Below are 23,641 nucleotides of genomic sequence, written 5' to 3'. Positions count from 1 at the left end.
ACTCTGAGATCATGACCTGAGTCAAGGGCAGAGGCTTAACACACTGAGCTACCCAGAGCCCCCTATTTATTTATTTATAAATATTTTACTCATTTACTTGAGAGAGAGAGTGCATGAGCAGGGAAGAGCAGCAGAGGGAGACGGGGAAGCAGGCTCCTCGCTGAGCAGGGAGCCCAATGCGGAACTTGATCCCAGGACCCTGGGATCATGACCTGAGCTAAAAGCAGACACTTCATTGACTGAGCCACCCACGTGCCCTCCTCATTACACTTTTTAAAGGAGAAATCTGGGTAAATGTAAGGAGATGATCAGGTTTCTCTAAGCAGATCTGCTTTAAAATTAGAAATGATTTGATGAGTTACTTTTGCCAATAAAGCCTTCTTGCATGGTGCTTCCTTCAAAATATTTAGGATCATTAAATTTGCAAGTCGTTGGGTTAAGTTGTGTGCATTAAGGTGGAATGCATCTCATTTTGTAATTATGCATTCGATGTCTGTCTTTCCGTCTGGGCCAACTTGTCTTCCCAGTGCTGTACTGTCAGTGCATGTGTGCGTGTGCGCGTGTGTGTGCGACACAAGGTCTGGCACATATAGGCCCTCGGTGGAGTTTGTTGGAAGGATAGGCACATAAATCAATCTGTGAGGTTTCAGCAAGGCTGCATAACTCAGGCAAGCGTCAATATTGCAGCTGGCGGACATGGCTTTAATCGATAGGAAAAGCCTGGCGTCGGGACAGGAAAAGTGTGCTCACGTACTTAGAAATTGTTTGTTCTGAATCTCAGCCAGGTGAATTTCTGACTTTTTGAACACAGGTTTACACAATGAAAGAACATATCACATGTCGGAGGCTTCATGGATTGGTCCTCATGTTGAGTTTTATCTTTCTCTCAGGTAAGAAAATGGATTCTTACGATTTCTTTCAATGTCTCATATACAGTAGCTTACAGAAATAGACCATTTGAGAAGTTGTGGGGTTGCCTCTCAATGGCTTCCTTGTGATCAATATGGCTGTAGGACAGGTTGAAACTTCAGTAAATGAATCCATTCACTCAGGATTGTGTAAGACTGATCGAAAATTGGCCTCAAGTGGACAGTAGTTTGGACTATTGTCTTTGACATTTCTTTCTTTCTTCCTTCCTTCCTTTCTTTTTTCTCTCTCTTTTTCTTTTTTCTTCCTTTCTCTCTCTCTTTCTTTCTTTCCTTCATTCTTTTTTTCTTTTCTTTTCTTTTTTTAATTAAGTAGGCTCAACACCCAACATGGGGTTTGAACTCACAACCCTGAAATCAAGAGTTGCATGCTCTACTGAATGAGCCGCCTGTCTCTGTCCTTGACATTTTTTTATAAGATTTTATTTATTTATTTGTCAGAGACCAAGAAAGAGAGCATGCACAAGCAGGGTGAGCAGTAGGCAGAGGGAGAAGGAGAAGCAGGCTCCCTGCTGAGCAGGGAACCAATGTGGGGCTTGATCCCAGGACTCTGGAATCATAACCTGAGCTGAAGGCAGATGCTTAACAGACTGAGCCTCCCAGGCATCCCTGTCCTTGACATTTCTTTTTCTTTTTTTTTTTAAGATTTTATTTCTTTATTTGACAGAGAGAGATCACAAGTAGGCAGAGAGGCAGACAGAGAGAGAGGGAAGCAGGATCTCTGCTGAACAGAGAGCCTGATGCGGGGCTCCATCCCAGGACCCGGGGGCCATGACCAGAGCTGAAGGCAGAGGCTTTAACCCACTGAGCCACCCAGGCGCCCCATGTCCTTGACATTTCTTTTTTTTCTTTTTTCTTAAAGATTTTATTTATTTATTTGACAGAGAGCGATCACAAGTAGGCAGAGAGGCAGGCAGAGAGAGAGGGGGAAGCAGGCTCCCGCTGAGCAGAGAGCCCAAGGCAGAGCTCGATCCCAGGACCCTGGGATCATGACCAGAGCCAAAGGCAGAGGCCCAATCCACTGAGCCACTCAGGCACCCCTGTCCTTGACATTTCTTAGTGCAACTCTGAAATGCCATTTGGTAGCTAATGCACACCCAGTAGAAGCTTTGAGTTCTCTCTTGGGCTGTTTTTCCTCATACAAATGTTTTATTTATTTATTTCAGATTTTATTTATTTATTAGAGAGAGAGAGAGTGCAAGCACGAGGGCAGGGAGGGGCAGAGGGAGCGGGACAAGCAGACCGCTTGCTGAGCAAGGAGACTGACTCACCCCAGGACCCTGGGATCATGACCAGAGCTGAAGGCAGACGCTTAACCAACTGAGCCACCCAGGCGTCCCAAGCTTTGGACTCTTGATTTCAGCTCAGGCCATGATCTCAGGGTCAAGAGCTAGAGCCCCAGGTCAGGCTCTGCACTCAGCAGGGAGTCTGCTTGTCCCTCTCCTTCTCCTTCTATCCCTCCCCCATTTGCAAGTGTGTGCGCGCGCACTCTCTCTCCTCTCTCTCTCTGAAATAAACAAACAAATCTTTAAAAAAATTAATGCTCCCTAGAGCATGATGATACCATTTTTAAAAAGATTTTATTTATTTATTTGACAGTGTGAGAGACCACAAGTAGGCAGAGGCAGAGAGAGAGGGAGAAGCAGGCTCCCTGCTGAGCAAAGAGCCGGATGTGGAGCTCGATCCCAGGACCCTGAGATCATGACCTGAGCCAAATCAAGAGTCAGATGCTCAACCTACCGTGCCATCCACGTGCCCCTAAGACATATATTTTAAGTGCAACAATTTTTTGAATTGTTTTGTTTGGTCACTATTCTTTTCTTTTCTTGTATTTTACTTTATTTTATTATGAGATCATCTTTCTGTCCTTTATTTGTACATGGCAACAAGCATAGACTAGAGATGGGGAAACCAAAGTATACCAAAAGCTGGTCACCAATTCACAGGGACAAACAGGCGTCTGTTTTGCAGTGGCCCAGATCTTGCTTAGGCTCTGTGACAGGAATGGAGGTAGATTCTATCTCTGTGTCTATTCTGCAGTGACTAGATGATTAAGACAGTTCAACTTTAGTAGCTCATAATTTAGAGACTTAAGGAAAAGGTTGCCTTGAAAAATTGCAATCTTGTCCATATTAAGTAAATTCAGTTGATAACATTGTTCATTTAGCACATCAGTCTTTAGCTAAAAGGTCATACATGTCAGTGAGTGACAATTCCTGATGAAATAGACCTGTGGTTTAATTTGAATAGTCCTCACATTGAGAGCTAATCTTCTGGAAAAATACCAAATCATCATCACCATCAACAACAAACACTGACTGCCTTCTTGCTGTGTGCAGGGCCTGATGGGAAACCACGTTTCTCATAATAAAGCTTGAAATGGGACCTATGGGGCACAGTGGCAACTCTGTCACCTGGCCTTGACTACCTGCTAAGATGTTGATTTATCTTTTCCCCTGTCGGTTTCCTCAAAGGCAAGAAACTATTTTTGCCATTTCTTTATCCAGAACATCCAGCACAGGTCTTGACATGCAGGTTAGACATTCAGTACTTATTTGCTGATTTAATAGATTTGTTTTCTTTAATAAATCGATGCAATTTGAAGTCGGACAACTTTGAACACCTGTACGGTGGTAGTATATAAGACACAGACTCTAAATGGGTTATTATTTTTTAAAAGATTTTATTTATTTATTAGACAGATAGAGATCACAAGTAGGCAGAGAGGCAGGCAGAGAGAGAGAGAGAGAGAGAGAGAGAGAGAGGAGGAGGAAGCAGGCTCCCTGCTGAGCAGAGAGCCCGATGTGGGGCTTGATCCCAGGACCCTGGGATCATGGCCTGAGCTGAAGGCAGAGGCTTTAACCCACTGAGCCACCCAGGCGCGCCCCGGGTTGTTTTTTTGTTTTGTTTTGTTTTTTGAGGGCTCATGGGGCATGAAATAGAGGGATCGAGGAAGAGGGCGATCTGGAAGTCTTTAGTATAGTCATGAAAGAAAAAGTGGGAGTGTGTCGTACTGGAAAATTAGAATAAGTTTGAGAGCAATATTATTGGTCAATGGAAATTATGATAGATATGCAGATCTGAACCCTGAAGAGATCACTTTAAAACATTCATAAGGTTTTGCAGGCTAAGTCTCAAAACCATAAATCAAGACAATGACTTTTCTAGGTTATCAAAGAATTAATTCTAATTGTTCTTCAATTGGTAAGAAACTCATCATTTTCTTCCCTGGGGAGTGGAGTGGGGGGTGGTGCGGGGAAGATCCTGTCCTTGAAACAATGGCATCACTAAGGTTCAGTCTCCTTCAGTCTCCAGATAAGTCACCAGCTTCCCAACTGTGAGGGTGATTGTGAGATAGAGGGCCAGGGTCAACACTAGACCAGGCAGAGGGTGACTCAGATGCTCTAACTGGATGGAGCCAGAGTGTGGAGCAAAACCATGTTCTTGGAAGAATATCCGGGGTCAAGAAGAAGAAATGAACCCTGTCATAAAGTCTAAGGGTTGAGAGCAGAGCCAGCAAGAAGGGATGAAGGCCAGGTCAGGAGCTGAACAGGTGCAGAATGGAGCAGGAGATAAGGAATGAAGCTGCAACAGCCTCCTCACTGGTCTCCCTGCCTCCACTCTTGTTCTGCTCTAGCCCATTCTCAACATGGCATCCAGAACAATCCTTTCCTGTGTCAACTTAGATCATGTCACCCTTCTACTCAAAACCTGCCAATACGTTTCCATGACAATTAGAACACAATCCAAACTCTTTCATAAGACCTAAAAAGCACTGCATGATCTGGTCTCCCACTGCTTCTTGGGTCTCATTTCCTCCCATACTTCCACTCTCACTCCACTCCAGACACACCGGCTGCCTTCCTATTCCTTGAACATTCCAAGCACAACTCTACTTCAAGGCCTTTACATATGCTATTGCCCATGTCTGGGTGAATCTTATTCCACACCTTTGTAACCCTAGTTGTTTTTAGTCTCCTAGAAATAAGTAAAAAAGACTTTTCCCTCAAGGAGGTCTTCCTTAACTATCGTATCTACTATAGGTATTCCCATCACCTCATCCCTGTCCCTCCCATTAGCTAACTCAGCAGCCTATTAATTTCCTTCAGAGAGCTTTTCACAGTTGGTAATCCTTTAAAAAAAAAGATTTTATTTTTAAATAATCTCTACACCCAACATGGAGCCTGAACTCACAACACTGAGATCCACAGTCTCATACTCCACCAACTGAGCCAGCCAGGTGTCCCACAAGTTGTAATTCTTATATTTGCTTATCAACTACCTCTCTCTTTGGAATTTAAGCTGACTAGGGCCAAGGACCTGGTGTGAACGTGAGTTCACTCTATCACTGTCCTCTAGCACTGACACATAGTTGGTGCTCAGGGACCATCATGGTTGAGTAAATGAATTTTCCAGGGTGCTTCTGGTTTTATGAGTAAGGACATCCATTTTGTTAGGTGAGACATAGGCTTTGAGTGCAAAATTGGAAGGAAAATCACATTACCTATGTGGGGGTAATTTTCTGCTTCTTATTCTGAGAAGAATGCCTGGCAGGCCACATATCTGGTCAGCAACCTGGGTCCTGGTGGAGGGGATGTGTTGGATAAGTCAGTGACTATTGACTGGTGACAGAAATGAGGCTCAAGGGGCACCTGCGTGGCTCAGTGGGTTAAGTCTCTGCCTTCGGCTCAGGTCATGATCTCAGGGTCCTAGGATCAAGCCCCACATCGGGCTTACTGCTCGGCAGGGAGCCTGCTTACCCCCCCCCCCCCCGCCCCGCCTGCTTCTCTGCTTCTTTGTGATATCTCTCTCTCTCTCTCTCTCTCTCTGTCAAATACATAAATAAATAAAATCTTTAAAAAAAAAGAAATGAGGCTCAAAGTTGGATGTTTTTATAGTTGGCAGATCTGGTTTACCATATTAGCTGGTTACTCACAAGACCAGTGGGAAGCATAGACAGTGGGCGGCAGGCATAACTCCAGTTCTCTGTGGCTGTTCACATGATGACCACGGTGTTGTGGGTAATGGAGCTGCCCAGTATCAGGCATCTATCTCTTATATTAACTCAGACAGCCATGGGTCTGCTAGACTGGGACCAGGTCTACAAAATTTTTCAAAGCTCCTGACCATTCATTTGAAAGGGTTGTGATACTAAGAGCCAAAAGACTCCCTGTGCAAGTATAGGGTTTGTAAACTATGGAAATGAGCGTCTGCCCACTATCCCCTCACTTTTTAAAAGATTTTATTTGAGAGAGAGAGAGAGAGAGCACGAGCAAACACAAACAGGGGGAGGGGCAGAGGGAGAAGCAGACTCTCCACTCAGCAGGGAGCCCAACACAGGGCTTGAACCCAGGACCCTGAGATCATGACCTGAGCTGAAATCCAGAGTCAGACACTTAACCAACTGAGATATCCCAGGTGCCCCTGCCCACTCCCATTTTATGAGTGACTAGTGACATTTCCCAGTTGAGGTAGGCTTGGTGTACCCTTGGCAGAATCCCCATCCCCAGAGTGGCCAGATTCTTGACAGTATCCATGCAGCCAATGCCTCTGGTGAGTCCTTTCTCTAAAATTTGCTCTCTCTTATCTCCCTCTTCTGAAAGGAAGTATCTCCAGGTGATTAGTCAGGCCTTGAGCCTTATTCAGTAAGATGAGTTGAATTGCATCCCCCCAAATTCACATGTTGAAGTCCTTTCCCTCAGCCCCTCAGAAGGTAATCACAGTTGGAAGTAGGGTCTTTACAACTGTAATTAGTCAAGCAAAGACAAGGTCATACTGGAATATGACGGCCCCTAATTGGACATGACTGGTGTCCTTATAAAGGGGGAAAATGTGGACATAGACACACGTACCGGGAGAGGGCCAGGCGGAGATACAGGCAGAGACTGGGGAGATACAACAGTAGGTCTCAGAACACCAAATATTGCTAGTGAACTAGAAACTAGGAGAGAGGCGTGGAACAGATCTTCCCTCCAGAACTCTTAGAAGGAAAAGACCCTGCCGAGACTTTGACCTCAGCTTGTAGGCTCCAGAACTGTGGGACAACAAATGGCTGTGGTTTAACCCCACCGGCCTATGGTACTTCGTTATAGCACCTAAACAGCGCATGCATCACTGCTCAGTCAGACTCTCTGAGTAAAACAGAGGAAAGCAGGTCACCTCACGGGGGAGAAACTGTGACCGGGTCATGCCTCCAGTATCTGACCACGATGAGCTTTGTCTGTCCACTCCTCCTGAGATGGTTCAAGGCAATGCACTGTAACATCTCCGTCCCCTACCCTCTGAAACACTTTAACATCGTGAGGAGACACTCGGACAAGAGAGGACGGAGAAGCAAATACAGAATATATCTGAAGATTATTATTCAGTGCTGTCTTCAGAAAATTCAGGGACTTTCCTGGTTTTAAAAAAAGAATCCCTTGGATTGCCTCTCTCTTGAGATTCTAAACCTTATATTCACTGACTTTTAAAATGACTGTATTTATTACTTTGGGGGTCTGATAGGAAGAGGGAACTTTCCCCAGAAATTTTCTGGAAAGTTCTTGGGCAAGGCGCAAGTTCAGGTTGCAGTCCAGAACTTCTCATTCTATGCCAAATGCTTCACCCACTTCCCTGATACCTTTGCACGAGGAACCGTCCTAGAGTCCAACTCAGTGCCCTAAAAGCAGGGCAAACCATTTATTCAGAAAATAGCTATAAAGGACCCACTATATGCCAATCGTTTTGCTGGGCACTGGAAACTGACACTAGGGGGCCAAGACTCAGGTTAGGCCCCCGCCGTGAAGAATCAGAGAACATGAAAGTTGAAGTATTCTGGGAAAAAACACTGTTTAATGCTTCACGAATTCAGGTCTGCTTAAAAATTGTGTAAACAATGCATCACCAGGCAAAGCAGCTTGGGAACCTCACAAAAGGCGAAATAAAATTACATATTGGGTAACAATTGTGGCAAGAGTTTTATTTTCTTTTCCCCAGGCTCTGCCAGAGATAGGCCTGGAGCACAATGTTTTGCTATATCACTCTGCTAGAGAGTTAAAAAGCGGTAGCTGGCAGACACAGCCATCACAAGAAAAGAAATCTGCAGACCAAGATCCCTTATGAATATAGATGCAAAATTCTGTTTTAAAAAGGATTTAAAAAAAATTTTTACATAATCTCTACATTCAACGTGGGACTTGAACCCAGAACCCTGAGATCTAGAGTCACGTGCTCCACAGATTGAGCCAGTCAGGTGTACCTCCCCCATCCCTTTTTTAAAAAAGTAAACTATATGCTCAATGTGAGGCTTAGGCTCACAAACCTGACATTTAGAGTTGCATGCTCTACTGATTAAGCCAGTCAGCTTCCCCTAGGTGAAAATTTTTTTAAAACTATTTTTTAAAATTTAAATTCAATTAGCCAACATAGAGTACATTATTAGTTTCAGAGGTAGAGTTCAGTAATTCATCAGTTGCATATCACACCCAGTTAGATGCAAAAATTCTTTTTTTTTTTTAAAGATTTTATTTATTAGAGAGAGAGCACAAGCAGGGGGGAGCAGGAGAAGGAGAAGCAGGCTCCCCACTGTGCAGGGAGCCTGATGCAGGGCTCCATCCCAGGACTCCAGGATCATGACCTGAGCCGAAGGCAGACACTTAACCACTGAGCCACCTAGGCACCCATAGATGCAAAAAGTCTTAACAGGGGTGCCTGGGTGGCTCAGTCAATTAATTGTCTGCTTTCTGCTCTGGTCATGATCCCAAGGTCCTGGGATCAAGCCCTGCATCTGGTTCCCTGCTCCACAGGGAGTCTGTTTCTCCCTCTGCCTCTTCCCCACCTTCCCTGGCTCATGCTCTCTCTCTCTCGTTCTCTCTCTCTCTCAAATAAAATAAAAATAAAATCTTTAAAAAAATTCTTAACGAAGTATAGCAGACTGAGTCCAGCAATATATATAGAGGATTATATAACCTGACCAAGTGGAATTTATCCAACAAATGAATGCAAAGGTGGTTCAACATGTAAAAATTGATTAATTAATGTACTAAATCACATTTGCAGACTTAAGGGGGGGTAAACATATGATCATTTTAACTGATACAGGAAAACAGTATGACAAAACCCAACACCCTTTCATGATAAAAATGTAATGTAATAAGAGCATCAATGTAATAAGAGCATCGATGGGGCGCCTGGGTGGCTCAGTGGGTTAAAGCCTCTGCCTTCAGCTCAGATCGTGATCTCAGGGTCCTGGGATTGAGCCCTGCATCTGGCTCTCTGCTCAGCGGGGAGCCTGCTTCCCCCTCTCTCTGTCTCTGCTTGCCTCTCTGCCTACTTGTGATCTGTCTGTCAAATAAAGAAATAAAAAATCTTAAAAAAAGAGCATCTGTGAAAAACCCACAGTAACCATTATACTTCATGGTGAAAAACTGAAAGCTTTCCCCTATGATCAGACACGAGATCAGATTGCCCAGGTTCCCCACTTGTATTCAACATTACACTGGAAGATCTAGCCAGAGCATTTGGGCACGAAATGGATATAAAAGTCATCCAAATGGGAAAGAAAAAATAGTACTATGTCTATTTGTAGATGATATGATTTTACAAATAGAACATCCTAAAGAATCCACAAAAAATATATTTAAGTTAATAAACACATTCAGCAAAGCTGCAAGATATAAGATCAACACAAAAAAATCAGTGGTATTTCTATGTGCCGGCAATGAACAATCTGAAATAAAGTTTAAGAAAACAATTTTATTTACAATAGCATCTAAAAGAGTAAAATATCTAGGAATAAATTTAACCAAGTAGTTGAAAGACTTCTACACTCAAATTACAAACATTGCTGAAAGAAATTAAAAAAGACCTAAGTAAATGGAAAAGATCCCCTGTTCATGGAGTTAATAAAAGATAACAAGATATAATATTAATATGTCAGTATTCCCCCAAAGAGATTCAATGCAAGCCATATCAAAATCCAATGTCTTTTTTTTCTTTAAAGATTTTATTTATTTGTTTGACAGAGATCACAAGTAGGCAGAGAGGCGGGGGGAAGCAGGCTCCCTGCTGAGCAGAGATCCTGATGCTGGGCTCCATCCCAGGACCCTGAGATTATGACCTGAGCCAAAGGCAGAGGCTTAACCCACTGAGCCACCCAGGTGCCCCTGGCTTTTTTTTTTTAAACAGATATGTAAAAGCTGATTGTGCAATTCATATGGAATTGCAAGAGACCCTGATTAGCCAAAACGATCTTGAAAAAGAACGAAGTTGGAGAAACCATACATCTAGATTTCAATGCTAACTGCAAAGCTATGGTAATCAAAACTGTGTTATTGGCATAGGGACAGATACAGATTAATGGAACAGAATTGAGAGTCCAGGAAGAAAACCATGCATATACATATGGTCAATTAATTTTCCATAAGGGTGCCAAGAACATTCAATAGGGAAAAATAATCTCTTCAACAAATGGTGCTGGCCCAGCTGGATGTGTAAATACATATCCATGTACACATGTATACATGTGTATACACATAAACACATAAAAAGAATGAAGTTGGAGTCTTGTCTTCACACCATGTACAAAAATTAACTCAAAATGGATGAAATTCCTAAATGTAAGAACTACCACTATAGAAATTAGAAGAAAGCACAGACATGGGCTCGGATTTGGCCTTGGATGACCTTTGGGCTTGGATGACCTTGGATTTGGCAAAGGAGTCTTAGAACTGACACCAAAAGAATGAGCAGCAAAAGAAAAAAAACAGATCATTGGATTTCATCAAGATTAAAGATGTGTGTATCACAGGACACCATCAAGACAGTGAAGAGACAGCCTAGAGAAGGGGAGAAAGTATCTTCAGGTTACATATCTCATAAGGTTCTAGTATCTAGAATATATAAAGAGTGCTTAGAACTCAACAACAAAAACAGGAACAGCCCAATTTAAAAATGGGTAAAGGATTTGAATAGACATTTCTCCAAAGAAGATATGCAGATAGTCAACAAGCACATGAAAAGATGCTCAATGTCATTAGTCATTAGGGAAATGCAAATCAAAACCATGATGAAATACCACTCTGCACCCTCTGCAATGGTTATAATACTAATTAAAAAAATGGAAAACAACAAGTGCTGGTGAAGAGGTAGAGAAATTAGAACCCTTATAAACTGGTGGTGAGAATGTTGAATGGCTGCTGTGGAAAACAGTGTCTGTTATGCATAAAAGTTAAACATAAAATTACTAAATGACCCATCCTAGATATATAGCCCAAAGAAATGAATGCATGTTCAAATTGAACAAATATCATGGATTTCCACAACAACACTGTTCATAGTAACTAAAAGGTGGGGAAAAACCATTAATGTGTCCATTAACAGATTAATCAGTAAATAAAATGTAGCATATACATACAATGGAATATCATTCAGCCATTAAAAATGATGTACTGGGATGTCTGCCTGATTCAATGGGTAGAGCGTGCGACTGGATTTCAGGGTTGTGGGTTTGAGCCCCATGTTGGGTAGAGAGATGGCTTAAAAAGAAGGTCTTAAAAAAATAACGATCTACTGGTGCATGCTAAAACATGGATGAATTTGGAAACATTATGCGAAGTGAAAGAAACTAGAAACAAAAAGTCACTTGTATGTTTCCATTTATATGAAGATAGTCAAATCCATACAGACAGAAAAGTAGATTAGTGGTTGCCAGTGGGAGGGAGGGGGGAAAGGGCCATGACTGCTTAATGGATCTGGGGTTTCCTTTTGGGATAATGAAAATGTTCTGGAACTAGATCATATGATGGTCAGATACCATCATGAATGTTCTAAATGCCAATGAGTTGCACACCTTAAAATGAGTAAAATGGCTAATTTTGTATTATGTGAAACAGTACAAATAAAATGGTGCCTGGGACTCCAAGGGCTGTAACACAGCCATTTGTAGAGGCTTGTGATAAGGTTTTCCAAACATGGAAAAACATTTCTGTCACCTTGTTAAGTGAGAAAAGCAGGGTACCAAACTTTCCATGCAATGTGATCTTGGCCACGTAGAAACAAACAAAACCTATACCCGGAAGAAAAGAAACGCAAAGGAAATTTACCAAAATGTTGTCTCTGGGTGGTGGGACTCCAGCTGACTTTGTTCTCATCTTTTTACTTTTCTAATGTTTGCCATGTTTTCTTTTAAGAAAGCATGTACAGTATCACTTTTATAATGGGCAAAACACCTTTTTTTTGAAAGCACGGACAACAATAAATGTAATTTAAAATAAAAGGAAACAGGATAGAGGCAAGGAGACACAGAGGAGCCAAATGAAGAGAGAACACGCTTCAGGGGAGCAATCATGCAATTTGGACTTGAAAATTGCCAGGAAACAGATGGCAGTGTCCAAGCAGACATCTGCAATGGATAGTTAAATCATATGCAAAGACACAAGTGGCCTTTGAAGCAGGCCCTGGAGAGGCCCAGCAGAGAAAGCTGCTTGCCTGGCCAAACAGAAGGGCAAAGCCTTTGCCCCCACCTCGTTGCAAACTGGCCTCCTCTGAGCCCTTGCTGGGAGCCTGGGTCGGGGGTGGGGTGGGGTGGGGGTCGCTACAGCAGCAGGGCTCCGTGCAGATGTGCTTGGCTGTGTAAGGGTACAAAAGAGGTTATGGGAGAAAAAAGAGACTTCTAATCATGACAGTGGCAAACATAGCAGCTGACGTTTACCTGGGGCTTCACAGCTGATAAACATTTCACATACATAACATAAATGGCAGTTACATTACTGCATCATCCTTCGTGATGGCCCTGCCAGGAAACTAATTAGTATTCCTATCTTAACCATGGAGGAAGGAGACACAGAGAAATGACGTGGGTTTGGTGCACACTCGCATAGCGCTCACTATGTGCCGCTGTCCTCAAAGCTTTCTCATGCATTAATTGTCCACGTTGATGCAGCTAGTAAGGGACAAAACTGGGACTCAAAGGTGCGTTTTGGGATTCCACTACACTACGCCTCTGCTGATATCTAAGTAGGACTTAGCTCTGCCCACAGAATCTCAAGTATGGCCCCAAGTGGTTCTGTCCATCCACCCATCTGTCCGTCCATCTTTATTTTTCTGATTTTATTTTTTTAAAGATTTTATTTATTTCTTAGAGAGAGAGAGAGAGAGAGAGATCATAAGTAGGCAGAGAGGCAGGCAGAGAGAGGAGGAAGCAAGCTCCCTGCCGAGCAGAGAGCCCAACTCGGGGCTCAATCCCAGGACCCTGGGATCATGACCTGAGCTGAAGGCAGAGGCTCAACCCACTGAGCCACTCAGGCGCCCCTATTTTTCTGATTTTAAATTTGACATATGATTGCATAAAAAGTACAAAAATTACTGAAATAAATAGCATAGAAAGCATAAGTCCCCCTAAATCTCACATCTGAAGATATTCATTCCTTTTTAAAAAAGATTTTATTTATTAATTTGTCAAAGACAGAAGGAGATAGAGTGCACACGTTGGGGGAATGGCAGTCAGAGAGAGAAGCAGGCTCCTTGCTTGGCAAGGAGCCCAGTGTAAGACTCGATCCCACGACCCTGGGATCATGACCTGAGCCGAAGGCAGACACTTAACTGACTGAGCCACCCAGGCACCCCTAAAGATACTCATTCTTAACTGCTCGATGTGTGTTCTTCCAGATTTTTTCTATGCTATGCTAATGCACACATTTTCCTCTTATTTTAAAAAGTAGGATAATACTGTATCTACACTTATGCAATCCGCATTTCATGGAGTACAAAGCCTTGGAAATCTCTCCATGACTGTATAGATCTACCAGATTTGTTTTAATTCTCCATTATATAGAGGTAACAATTGCTTTAGCTAGTCACTTACGGATAGACGTAAAGGTCTTCTTACTTTTTCTCCATACAAACAATACTGCAATAAATATCTTTGTACATGCATCTTTGTATACACGTATATTTGTCTAGGATAAATGGATATAAATGGAATTGCTGGGTCAAAAGTATATACACAGCCATACATGATGAAAATGTTCATAGATACTAATAGATTGCCCTTCAGATAAAAAGACTACTGGGGTCCCTGGCAGGCTCAGCCAGTGGAGCATGTGATTCTAGATCTCGGGGTTGCAAGTTCCAGTCCTGAGTGGGGTGTAGAGATTACTAAAAAGTAAATAAGTAACCTTTAAAAAAAAGGACTGTATTAATTGGTGCTCCCACCAACAGTGTATTAAAATGACTTGTTTCGACAGATGTTGGCAAGGATGCAGAGGAAGGGGAACCCTCCTACACTGTTGGTGGGAATGTAAGCTAGTGTAGCCACTCTGGAAAACAGCATGGAAATTCCTCAAAAAGTTGAAAACAGAGCTACCCTACAACCCAGTATTCACACTACTGGGTATTTACCTTAAAGATACAAATGTAGAAATCTGAAGGGGACGTGCACCCGAATGTTTATAGCAGCAATGTCCACAATAGCCAAACTATGGAAAGAACGTAGATGTCCATCAACAGATGAATGGATAAAGAAGCTGTGGTACACACACACACACACACACACAATGGAATACTATGCAGCCATCAAAAGAAATGAAATCTTGTCATTTGCAACAATGGGGATGGAACTAGGTATTATGCTGAGTGAAAGAAGTCAATCAGAGAAAGACAATTGTCATATGATCTCTCTGATCTCAGGAATTTGAGAGGTGGGGGGTGTTTTGGGAGGTAAGGAAGGAAAAAATGAAAGAAGATGGGATCGGGAGGAAGACAAACCTTAGGAGATTCTTAATATCATGAAACAAACTGAGGGTTGCTAGGGGGTGAGGGGGTAGGGATAGAGCTGGGTTTTGGACACTGGGGAGGGTATGTGCTGTGGTGAGTGCTGTGAAATGTGTAAGCTTATTCACAGATCTGTTCACAGATCTGTTCCCCTGGGCCAAATAATACATTATAAGTTAAAAAAAATATGAAAAAAAAATAAATAAAATTACTTGTTTCCTCACAAGCTCGTCATTGCTGGGTATTTTCAGCCTAAAATGCTATCATTTCAAAGCAGTAAAAATAGTATCTCATTGTAGCTTGTGTTTTAAAACTAGGAAGAGGCCATCTTTTTGTATTTCTGATTCAGTAAGTTGCTTGCTTGTGTCCTATGGCAACTGGCTTTGTATTCATGTATTACAGAGAGGAGAAGCCCTGCAGACAATAGGGGATTGTGGTACATTCTCTTTTAAGGGACAAATAAGCCCTGGAGATTTACACTCACCATAAAACCTGTTCTTAAACATTGTGCTTGACGTCATATTGGAGGGCTGAGCAGAAATACAGTTGGCCAACCATAATCGATATTGGGTTTCTTAGTGATTATCACCTTGTAGGGTTACCTTTTGATTTATTAGCCACATGAAATATGGTAAGATAATATAATCACATAAGCCAGGGACAGAAATAAACGTTTGCTCACCCACCATGGACAGTTCAGAAATAGCTCCCCGGCAGGTGGATGGCAGGGGCTCCCGCACAGGGAGCGGGGTGCAAGCGCACACGCATGCATATGTGCTCGGAGAGGCAAGGCTTTGCTTGCCTTTGAAAGATACTCAGTGCAGGAATGGAGGGAGACAATCGTGTAGAGCTAGAGAATATCTCAAAGCTCGCACCTGGGGCCGTCTCTCCGAAGCAGGAAAGTGGTCACTTCTGGTCAGCCCTTCTAGTGTGCTGTTTTGGCTGTCAGTTTTAGAGTGCTGGTCCCAAGGTCACAGCCCTAATTTAGAGAGAGGTTGGAATTCCATTCTGCCATAAAGCCCTTTTTGGTTTGTCTTGGGCTGTGCTGGGACTGGAATTGCGTGGATGTTGGGCTGTTCTCAGCTATTTGCCTCGGGTCCTGGGGTGCGAGCTTTGTCACGATGATAGGATCATGATTCACCAATAGCTTCCCAGGAAACAAAGGGCACACTCAATTAAAATTTTTATAGATATTGCCAAATTGCCCACCAAATGTCTGTAGTGATGGGCATGTTCTTTTTTTCTTAAGATTTCATTTATTTATTTGAGAGCGAGGGAGAGCAACAGAGAGTGAGCATGAACAGGGTAAGGAGCAGGGGGAGGGTAGCAGACTCCCTGCAGAGCAGCGAGCCCAATGTGGGGCTCTATCCTGGGACTCCAGGACAGCGAGCTGACCCAGGTGATGGCAGACGGCCGTGTTCTTCAAGAATGTTCGAGAGGGCTTTGCAGGCATCATTGCCCTTAATTTTCTTTTCTTTTTTTTTTTTAGACTTTAAAGATTTTTATTTATTTATTTGATAGAGAGAGAGAGATCACAAGTTTTTTTTAGACTTTAAAGATTTTTATTTATTTATTTGATAGAGAGAGAGAGATCACAAGTTTTTTTTTTAAGACTTTAAAGATTTTTATTTATTTATTTCACAAGTTTGGTTTTTTTTTTAGACTTTAAAGCCCTTAATTTTCAAACAGTTTTGTATGGTCAGTAGATAAGGCTATTATCTGGCATAGATTATGATGCAAATGGTGGCTTCCTGAGTTGTGTTACATATTGTGGTCTGGAATCCCCATTTTACTGAAGCAAAGGTTGAGGCATCAGGAGGTTAAGGTCCTTGCTCAAAGTTACACAGCAGATGAACATCAGACCTGAGATTCCAACTCAGGTTCTTTGACTCCAGAGCCAGTGGTAACTGGGTCCTGAAAACTTTTATAAAAAAAGATTTGTTTAGGGGTGCCTGGGTGGCTCAGTGGGTTAAAGCCTCTGCCTTCGGTTCAGGTCATGATCCCAGGGTCCTGGGATCAAGCCCCACATCGGGCTCTCTGCTCAGCAAGGAGCCTGCTTGCCCCTCTCTCTCTGCCTGCCTCTCTGCCTACTTATGATCTCTGTATGTCAAATAAATAAATAAAATCTTTTAAAAAAAAGATTTGTTTATTTCAGAGACACAGAGAGATAGCAGGGGGAGGGGCAAAGGGAGAGGGAAACCAGCAGATTCCCTGCTGAGTGGGGAGCCTGATGTGGGGCTCAATCCCATGACCCTGAGATCCTGACCTGAGCCGAAATCAAGAGTCCGACACTCATCCAATTGAGCCTCGCAGGCGCCCCCCACCAGGAACCTCTTAAAGATATGCAGGCCTTTTGGTGAGGAGACAGAAGGAAGGAGTCGGGGTACACTCAGGGCAGTGCCATTTCTCCCATTCCTGAGGACAAACAGAAGCTTTGCTGCTTCATTATTGTCCAACTGGTCATCCTCCAGGCCTCTGTCGGAGCCTTCAGTGAGAAACAGTCTCCAGAGACCAAATAAATCAGGTAATTTGGCTCAGGAAAAGGCATTGGAGAAATAAATTGCTGTTGCACCATGAATATAATAAGGCAGTTAGGTAGATGGAAAGAGCTATCCTTTGATTACACGAGTGAAGTTTATGTGCAGCAGATTTTTTAAATCCAAGCTGCCTTTTCCTTGGCCGCCTCTCTGCCAACTTAGCTAAATACTTCTAGCTGCCTCCCCACACTGTCCAGCTGGTGTGTGCTCTGGGAGCACTAATCTGACTTTTCATATTAGCCCAGGCAAAATATAATTACGAAGAGACTCTTCTGCCAGAAAATGTCACATGCCAGTGTCAAATAGAGATGATTTTTATGTATCCATTACTTGGGGTTGGGTTTTTTTTTTTTTTTTTGCAAAATAAAATAAAGTTTTATTGACTCATAATAAATAGCATTGTGTAATCTGGGATTGACTATGTGGCCAAAGAAGATACAATTGAATTTTTGTTATCAAAATTTCATTTGCTTTCTCTTTCCCCTTCCCCAACTTTGGGCAGAGGCACTTTCCCTAAAAGGAAAAAGATTGGATTTTTATGGAAGAGCTGACACGTATGTGAGCCTGGCCAACACGGTTCCTGAACTCAGTCGACTCACAGCATGCATTGACCTGGTGTTCGTGGAGGACAAATTAAGTGATTGGATGGCCTTCTCCTATATTGCTAATAATGCCTTCCTGGGCAGAGAAGCCATAGACCTTGGACTTGGAGGAGACCATCAGCAGCTAATACTATACAACTTGGGCAAGACCTTTTATATCCGTTACTCCCTGACTCCCTTTCAATGGCATACGGTATGCTTGGTATGGGATGGTGTGAAGGGCAGATTAGAGCTCTTCCTGAATACTGAAAGGATACTGGTAATGAGGGATCAACCACAAAGCCTGACACCTAATGGGACTCTGATTCTAGGACATTTTCTTACGAACCGGAACAGCCAGGTAGGAAGGGCCCTGCCTGGCTTCACTGGCAGCTTGTACTACTTTCAGCTCTGGGACCACATCCTGGAGAATGAGGAGTTTCTGAAGTGCGTGAGTGGAAACATTGTTAGCTGGGAAGAAGATGTTTGGCTCATCAACGAGATCACCACAACTGTTGACACGAGACTGCGCTGCTGTGAGTAACTTCTGAACTACCCTCCTTGGCAAGGGTTGATCTTCTGTTCGCTAGTCTAAATAATCCACTCTGGGCCAAGGCTCTGTCTTCCTCAGAGGGGCCCAAGGTTGCCAGTTTTTTCATCTGCTTTTTAACGTAGAGCTAAACTATTTTCTTTCTCTTTGTGTTTTGTCTTTTGTTTTGATATCATTTAAAACTTGCAGAAAATTACAACAGGACAAGGAATTTATACAAGTTCTTTACCCAGATTCACCGATTGTTACTTTGTTTCCCCGGATTTTATTATTCTTCCTCTCTCTCTCTTTCCTCCCCCCCCCCCACACTTTCTTAATCCTTTAGGAATAAGTTATGGACATAGCGCCTCATTACCCCTAAATAGCTCAGTGTGTATTTCCTTAGAATAAGGACATTCTCTTACTGCTGTACCTTGATATAATATCAGTATTTAATCCATCATTAATATTCAAATTATCCTACTAATTTCTTTTATAGCTATTTTTTCTAGATTTCTCCACTGTTACTATTTCTCCCTCTGAAATTAATAACCAATTTCTGGGAAAGGGCCCCTGGGAGGCTCAGTCAGTTAAGGGTCTGACTCTTGGTTTCTGCTCAGGTCATGAGCTCATGGGTCGTGGGATTGGGCTTTGCACTTAGTGGGGAGTCTGCTTGAGGATTCTCTCCCTCTGCCTCCTCCCCCCTCAAATAAATAAATCTTTTTTAAAAAACCCAATTTAGGGAGAGATATTTGGAGGCTATGTAAAGATCCTGTTCTTCTCAAACTTTTTTTTTTTAAAGGACTGATCATTTCTTTTTTTTTTTTTAAGATTTTATTTATTTATTTGACAGAGAAAGAGATCACAAGTAGGCAAAGAGGCAGGCAGAGAAAGAGAGGAGGAAGCAGGCTCCCTGTAGAGTAGAGAGCCCGATGCCCGGCTCTATCCCAGGACCCTGGGATCATGACCTGAGCCGAAGGCAGAGGCTTTAACCCACTGAGCCACCCAGGTGCCCCCTTCTCAAACTTTTTTTTAAAAAAGGTTTTATTTATTTGTCAGAGAGAGCGAGCACAAGCATGGGGAACAGCAGGCAAAGGAAGAAGCAGGCTCCCGGCTGAACAAGGAGCCCAGTGAGGGACTCGATCCCAGGAATCTGGGATCATGATCAGAATGAAAGGCAGATGCTCAAGCAACTGAGCCACCCAGGCGCCCCTGTTAACAACCTTTCACCTAGTCGTTTTACATCTATTGTAGATGCTTGCCTCAATGGCTTATACAATAGTCACAAAACACTGATTTTTAAAACTCTGTCATTTTTCAATGTTTATTAGGTAGTATTCTATTGCAAGGAAGAATGTTTTCTTCTTCCACATTTACTTTGATATTCCTTCAGTTGTTATATGTCTGTACCAGCATGAACTCATGGATTCTTACCTTATTCAATGGGTTACAATCTGTTGCCATCATTTATTTTGATGTTCAAATTGGCCCAGTTTAGGTCAGTGGGAGTCCTTCCATCTGGCTCTTGTGTCCTTTTGACACGTTCCCATCATTTTTTGAGTACTTCCTTACTTTCAGCACAAGATGTTATAGGCTCATCTTGTACTTTCTCTGCTCAGAGCAAGAATCAACCATTTTTACCAGAGTCCTGGTTCCTTTTAGAAAGGAATGGGATTTATAAACCAATTCATTTTTCTTTCATGAGCAATGATTATGTTAGGAACTTTTGGGGATGGCGTTCTTGGAAAGGCTGCTTGGAGCGACACATATATTTTTCTCCTTCTTTCTAATTTCGAAGAGAGAATATACGATTGGTTTTCTCTGTCCAACCCTGTTCTCCCCTCAAATCCAAACTTTTCCAACCTCGGCAGCAGTGGTCCTGAGCGTGGGTAAAGTCTGTGATAACAGGATCAAGATGAGATTTTTTTCCCCCTCATTTCCTGAAATGTGTACTCATTCTCAGGTTTTATTCACGATTCTTGGGGATTGAGGGTGGTGTCGAGGGAATGCGGGTCAGATCCACGCCTAATAAGTTCTCACAGACTTCGGGGATGTATTTTCACCAGCAGTTTGAATTAATGGCAGAGGCACATTGCAGCGGGCTTCTGGGTTTCTTTGAGATGAAACTAAAGCAAAGAAACAGGAAAGCTATTCCTTTGAGTGACTACCTGGAGACATTTGGTTTTTCTCTTTTCTGAAGCCTTGAAAATAAAAAAAGAGAGCAGTGTTGCTAGCTCTGATTACAAAATGGAGCTAGGGACTAGTAGGTTAAGCCTGAACAGCTCACCCAGAGCAGTTTAAAGTTACTTAATCTTTGATCTAAAGAACCTGAAGTCTGGCTCTATTAAATCCTTATGCTTAGCAGTGGTCTTTGAAAACCTAATCTGGCCAGTGAATTGCCATGGCCTTTCCTACCACTTTGCTAGTAAATCACAAAATCTAGCTGATGTTGTTAAAGTGCAAGACAGCCCTCATTTACTTTGGTCTTTTGTATCCTCTTTAATGAACATCCTAGCCTCTTGGGCTGATCGGTTTCCGGGAGGCACAATACACCAATACTCCAGCACAACAAAAAGGAAAAGAAAGCACACCCTAAAATGACAACCTGGAAAAGGAGTAGAGAATATTATTTTTACTTTTCAGGTGTCTTCAGATGTTATTTCTTTTTTTTTTTTTTAAAGATTTTATTTATTTATTTGACAGAGAGAAATCACAAGTAGTCGGAGAGGCAGGCAGAGAGAGAGAGAGGGAAGCAGGCTCCCCGCTGAGCAGAGAGCCCGATGCGGAACTCGATCCCAGGACCCTGAGATCATGACCTGAGCTGAAGGCAGCGGCTTAATCCACTGAGCCACCCAGGCGTCCCTAGATGTTCTTTCTAAACCTTAGACCAGGGCTTTCTAACCTGAGGTCCGGAATGGCCTCGATAGTTGGGCAGAGCCCTCGGAAGGCTTGAAAGTGTACTAAAAAGGCAAGATGGATTCCTCTTTCCGAGGACAGAGTCTATAGTTTCCCTCCTATTCAAAAATAACACGGTAATTGCTACTTTTTATGAAGTTCTTTCCACGTGCCAGGCATTTTATAGATGAGGAAAGAGAGGCTCAAAGAGGTTAGAAAAAACTGCTTAATGTCACCTATTTAATAAACAGTGGGGCCAGGATTTGAGCAAAAAGTTATCTGGTTGCAAAGCTTGTGCTCTTTTCACTTCTACCTGCTCACCACTGAAGGAGCTGTAACACCATAGAATTTCTTCTACCTCTGCCCTGGCCGTGTGACATCTGGGGGAGAGGGGACACTTACATGAATAAATACGACTGATTACAACACGGCTAGCTCAGCTTTTGCCTAATAAATTGGTATTTATGGTCTACAGAAGGATTATGACCTTTAAGGAATAAATTTTAATGAGCACATTGCTAGGTTACAAATCTCAATAAATCTATTTACCCATAAATTATATATGTATATATTTATATATTCATGAGAACAAGGCTTTTGGGGAACATTTGCTGAAAACCATGAACCCTACCTGGATTTAATAAACAAGTATTCACAAGAGTTGGCGATGTCTCAGGAATATTTAAACAACACAGTAATAAATAATAGCAACAGCAAAGTTGCCAGTCATTAGGGATTTAGTTGTGGAGGTGTTTTTAAGCATCTTTTCTTTACTTTTACAAATTACAAATGCAGGAGGCAACCTGGCTGGCTCAGTTGGTGGAGCATGGGACTCTTGAACTCAGGGTTGTAAGTTCAGTGTACACTTTGGGTGTAGAGATGACTTAAAATCACCTTTAGGGACGCCTGGCTAGCTCAGGCAAGGGGGCATGTCACTCTTGATCTCAGGGTCATGAGTTCAATCGTCACGTTGGACGTGGAGTCTTCTTAAAAGAAAAATATCTTTTTTTTTAAAGATTTTATTTATTTATTTGACACAGAGAGATCACAAGTAGGCAGAGAGGCAGGCAGAGGGGGAAGGGGAAGCAGGCTCCCTGCTGAGCAGAGAGCCCAATGTGGGGCTGGATCCCAGGACCCTGAGATCATGACCTGAGCTGAAGGCAGAGACTTAACCCACTGAGCCACCCAGGTGCCCCGAAAAATATCTTTTTAAAAAATATTTATTTGTTTGAAAGAGAGAGAAAGAGTGTGCACTCATGAGTGGGGGAAGGGGCAGAGGGAACAAGAGAAGGACAAGCAACGCCCCCCCACGCTGTGTGGGGATCTTAATGAAGGGTCTCAATCCCAGGATCCTGAGATCATGACCTGAGCCAAAGTCAGACTTGGAGCTGACTGAGCCACCTGGGTGCCCCCAAAAAACAAAATTTTTTTTAAATATTTTATTTATTTATTTGACACAGAGAGAGAGGGAGAGAGATCACCCGTAGGCAGAGACAGGCAGAGAAAGGGGGGAAAGCAGGCTCCCTGCAGAGCAGAGAGCCTGATGCCGTGCTCGATCCCAGGACCCTGAGATCATGACCTGAGCCAAAGGCAGAGGCTTAACCCACTGAGCCACCCAGGCACCCCCCAAAAACAAAATCTTAAAAAAAAAATCATGAGTGCAATACATTATGGTTATTAATTATATGGAGTTTATTATAAACTCAAACAATACAAAGTGGATGAACTATGAAGTAAAACCTCTCCACAGAGGTGTCTGTTCTTTTAGATTTTTTTAAATGGCTTTATAACAAGTGTTCACCTATGTGTATAGTCCTAAAAAAACAAAATAAGGGGCACCTCTGTGGCTCAGTGGGTTAAAACCTCTGTCTTCAGCTCAGGTCATGATCCCAGGGTCCTGGGATAGAGCCCCACATTGGGCTCTCTGCTCAGCAGGGAGCCTGCTTCCCCCTCTCTGTCTCTGCCTGCCTCTCTACCTACTTGTGATCTCTGTCTGTCAAATAAATAAATAAAATATATTTTTTAAAAAGCCAATATACAAGATTTTAAAAAAACCAAAATAATATGTACGTACGTACAGAATGTTTTACACTCGATGTATTTTATAACTTAATATTATCATGGGCACATCAGTATATTTAGATCAACCTCATGCATGTTTAGTGCTGCATATACCCATTTTACAGATGTGCTCTGATTTCTTTAACTCACCACTGACGGGCATTAAAGTTTTTTTTTTTTTTAAAGATTTTATTTATTTATTTGACAGAGAGAGATCATAAGCAGGCAGAGAGGCAGGCAGAGAGAGAGGAGGAAGCAGGCTCCCTGCTGAGCAGAGAGCTCCTGGGATCATGACCTGAGCCGAAGGCAGCGGCTTAACCCACTGAGCCACCCAGGCGCCCCTAAAGTTTTTTTTTTTAATAG

At 42.6% G+C, this 23,641-nt stretch overlaps 1 protein-coding gene across 1 annotated transcript in view; it reads left to right on the top strand.

The window, feature by feature from the left end:
• Positions 1–817: 817 nt before the first annotated feature.
• The window catches only part of ADGRG4 (adhesion G protein-coupled receptor G4), a gene marked incomplete at its 3' end in the record, with an annotated part of 56,618 nt that continues 33,794 nt past the window's right edge, over positions 818–23,641 (top strand). The window contains exons 1-2 of the mRNA XM_082717957.1: positions 818–890; positions 17,715–18,329. Coding sequence (XP_082574083.1) covers positions 821–890; positions 17,715–18,329 — 685 coding nt within the window. The 5' untranslated portion in view covers positions 818–820. The remainder of the gene's footprint in view (positions 891–17,714; positions 18,330–23,641) is intronic.

The sequence above is a fragment of the Mustela nivalis genome, assembly GCF_964662115.1.
Source record: "Mustela nivalis genome assembly, chromosome: X".
Taxonomy (NCBI): Eukaryota; Metazoa; Chordata; class Mammalia; order Carnivora; family Mustelidae; genus Mustela; species Mustela nivalis.
Note: the sequence above shows the minus strand (reverse complement) of the source record. Positions and strands in the feature narration are given on the sequence as shown.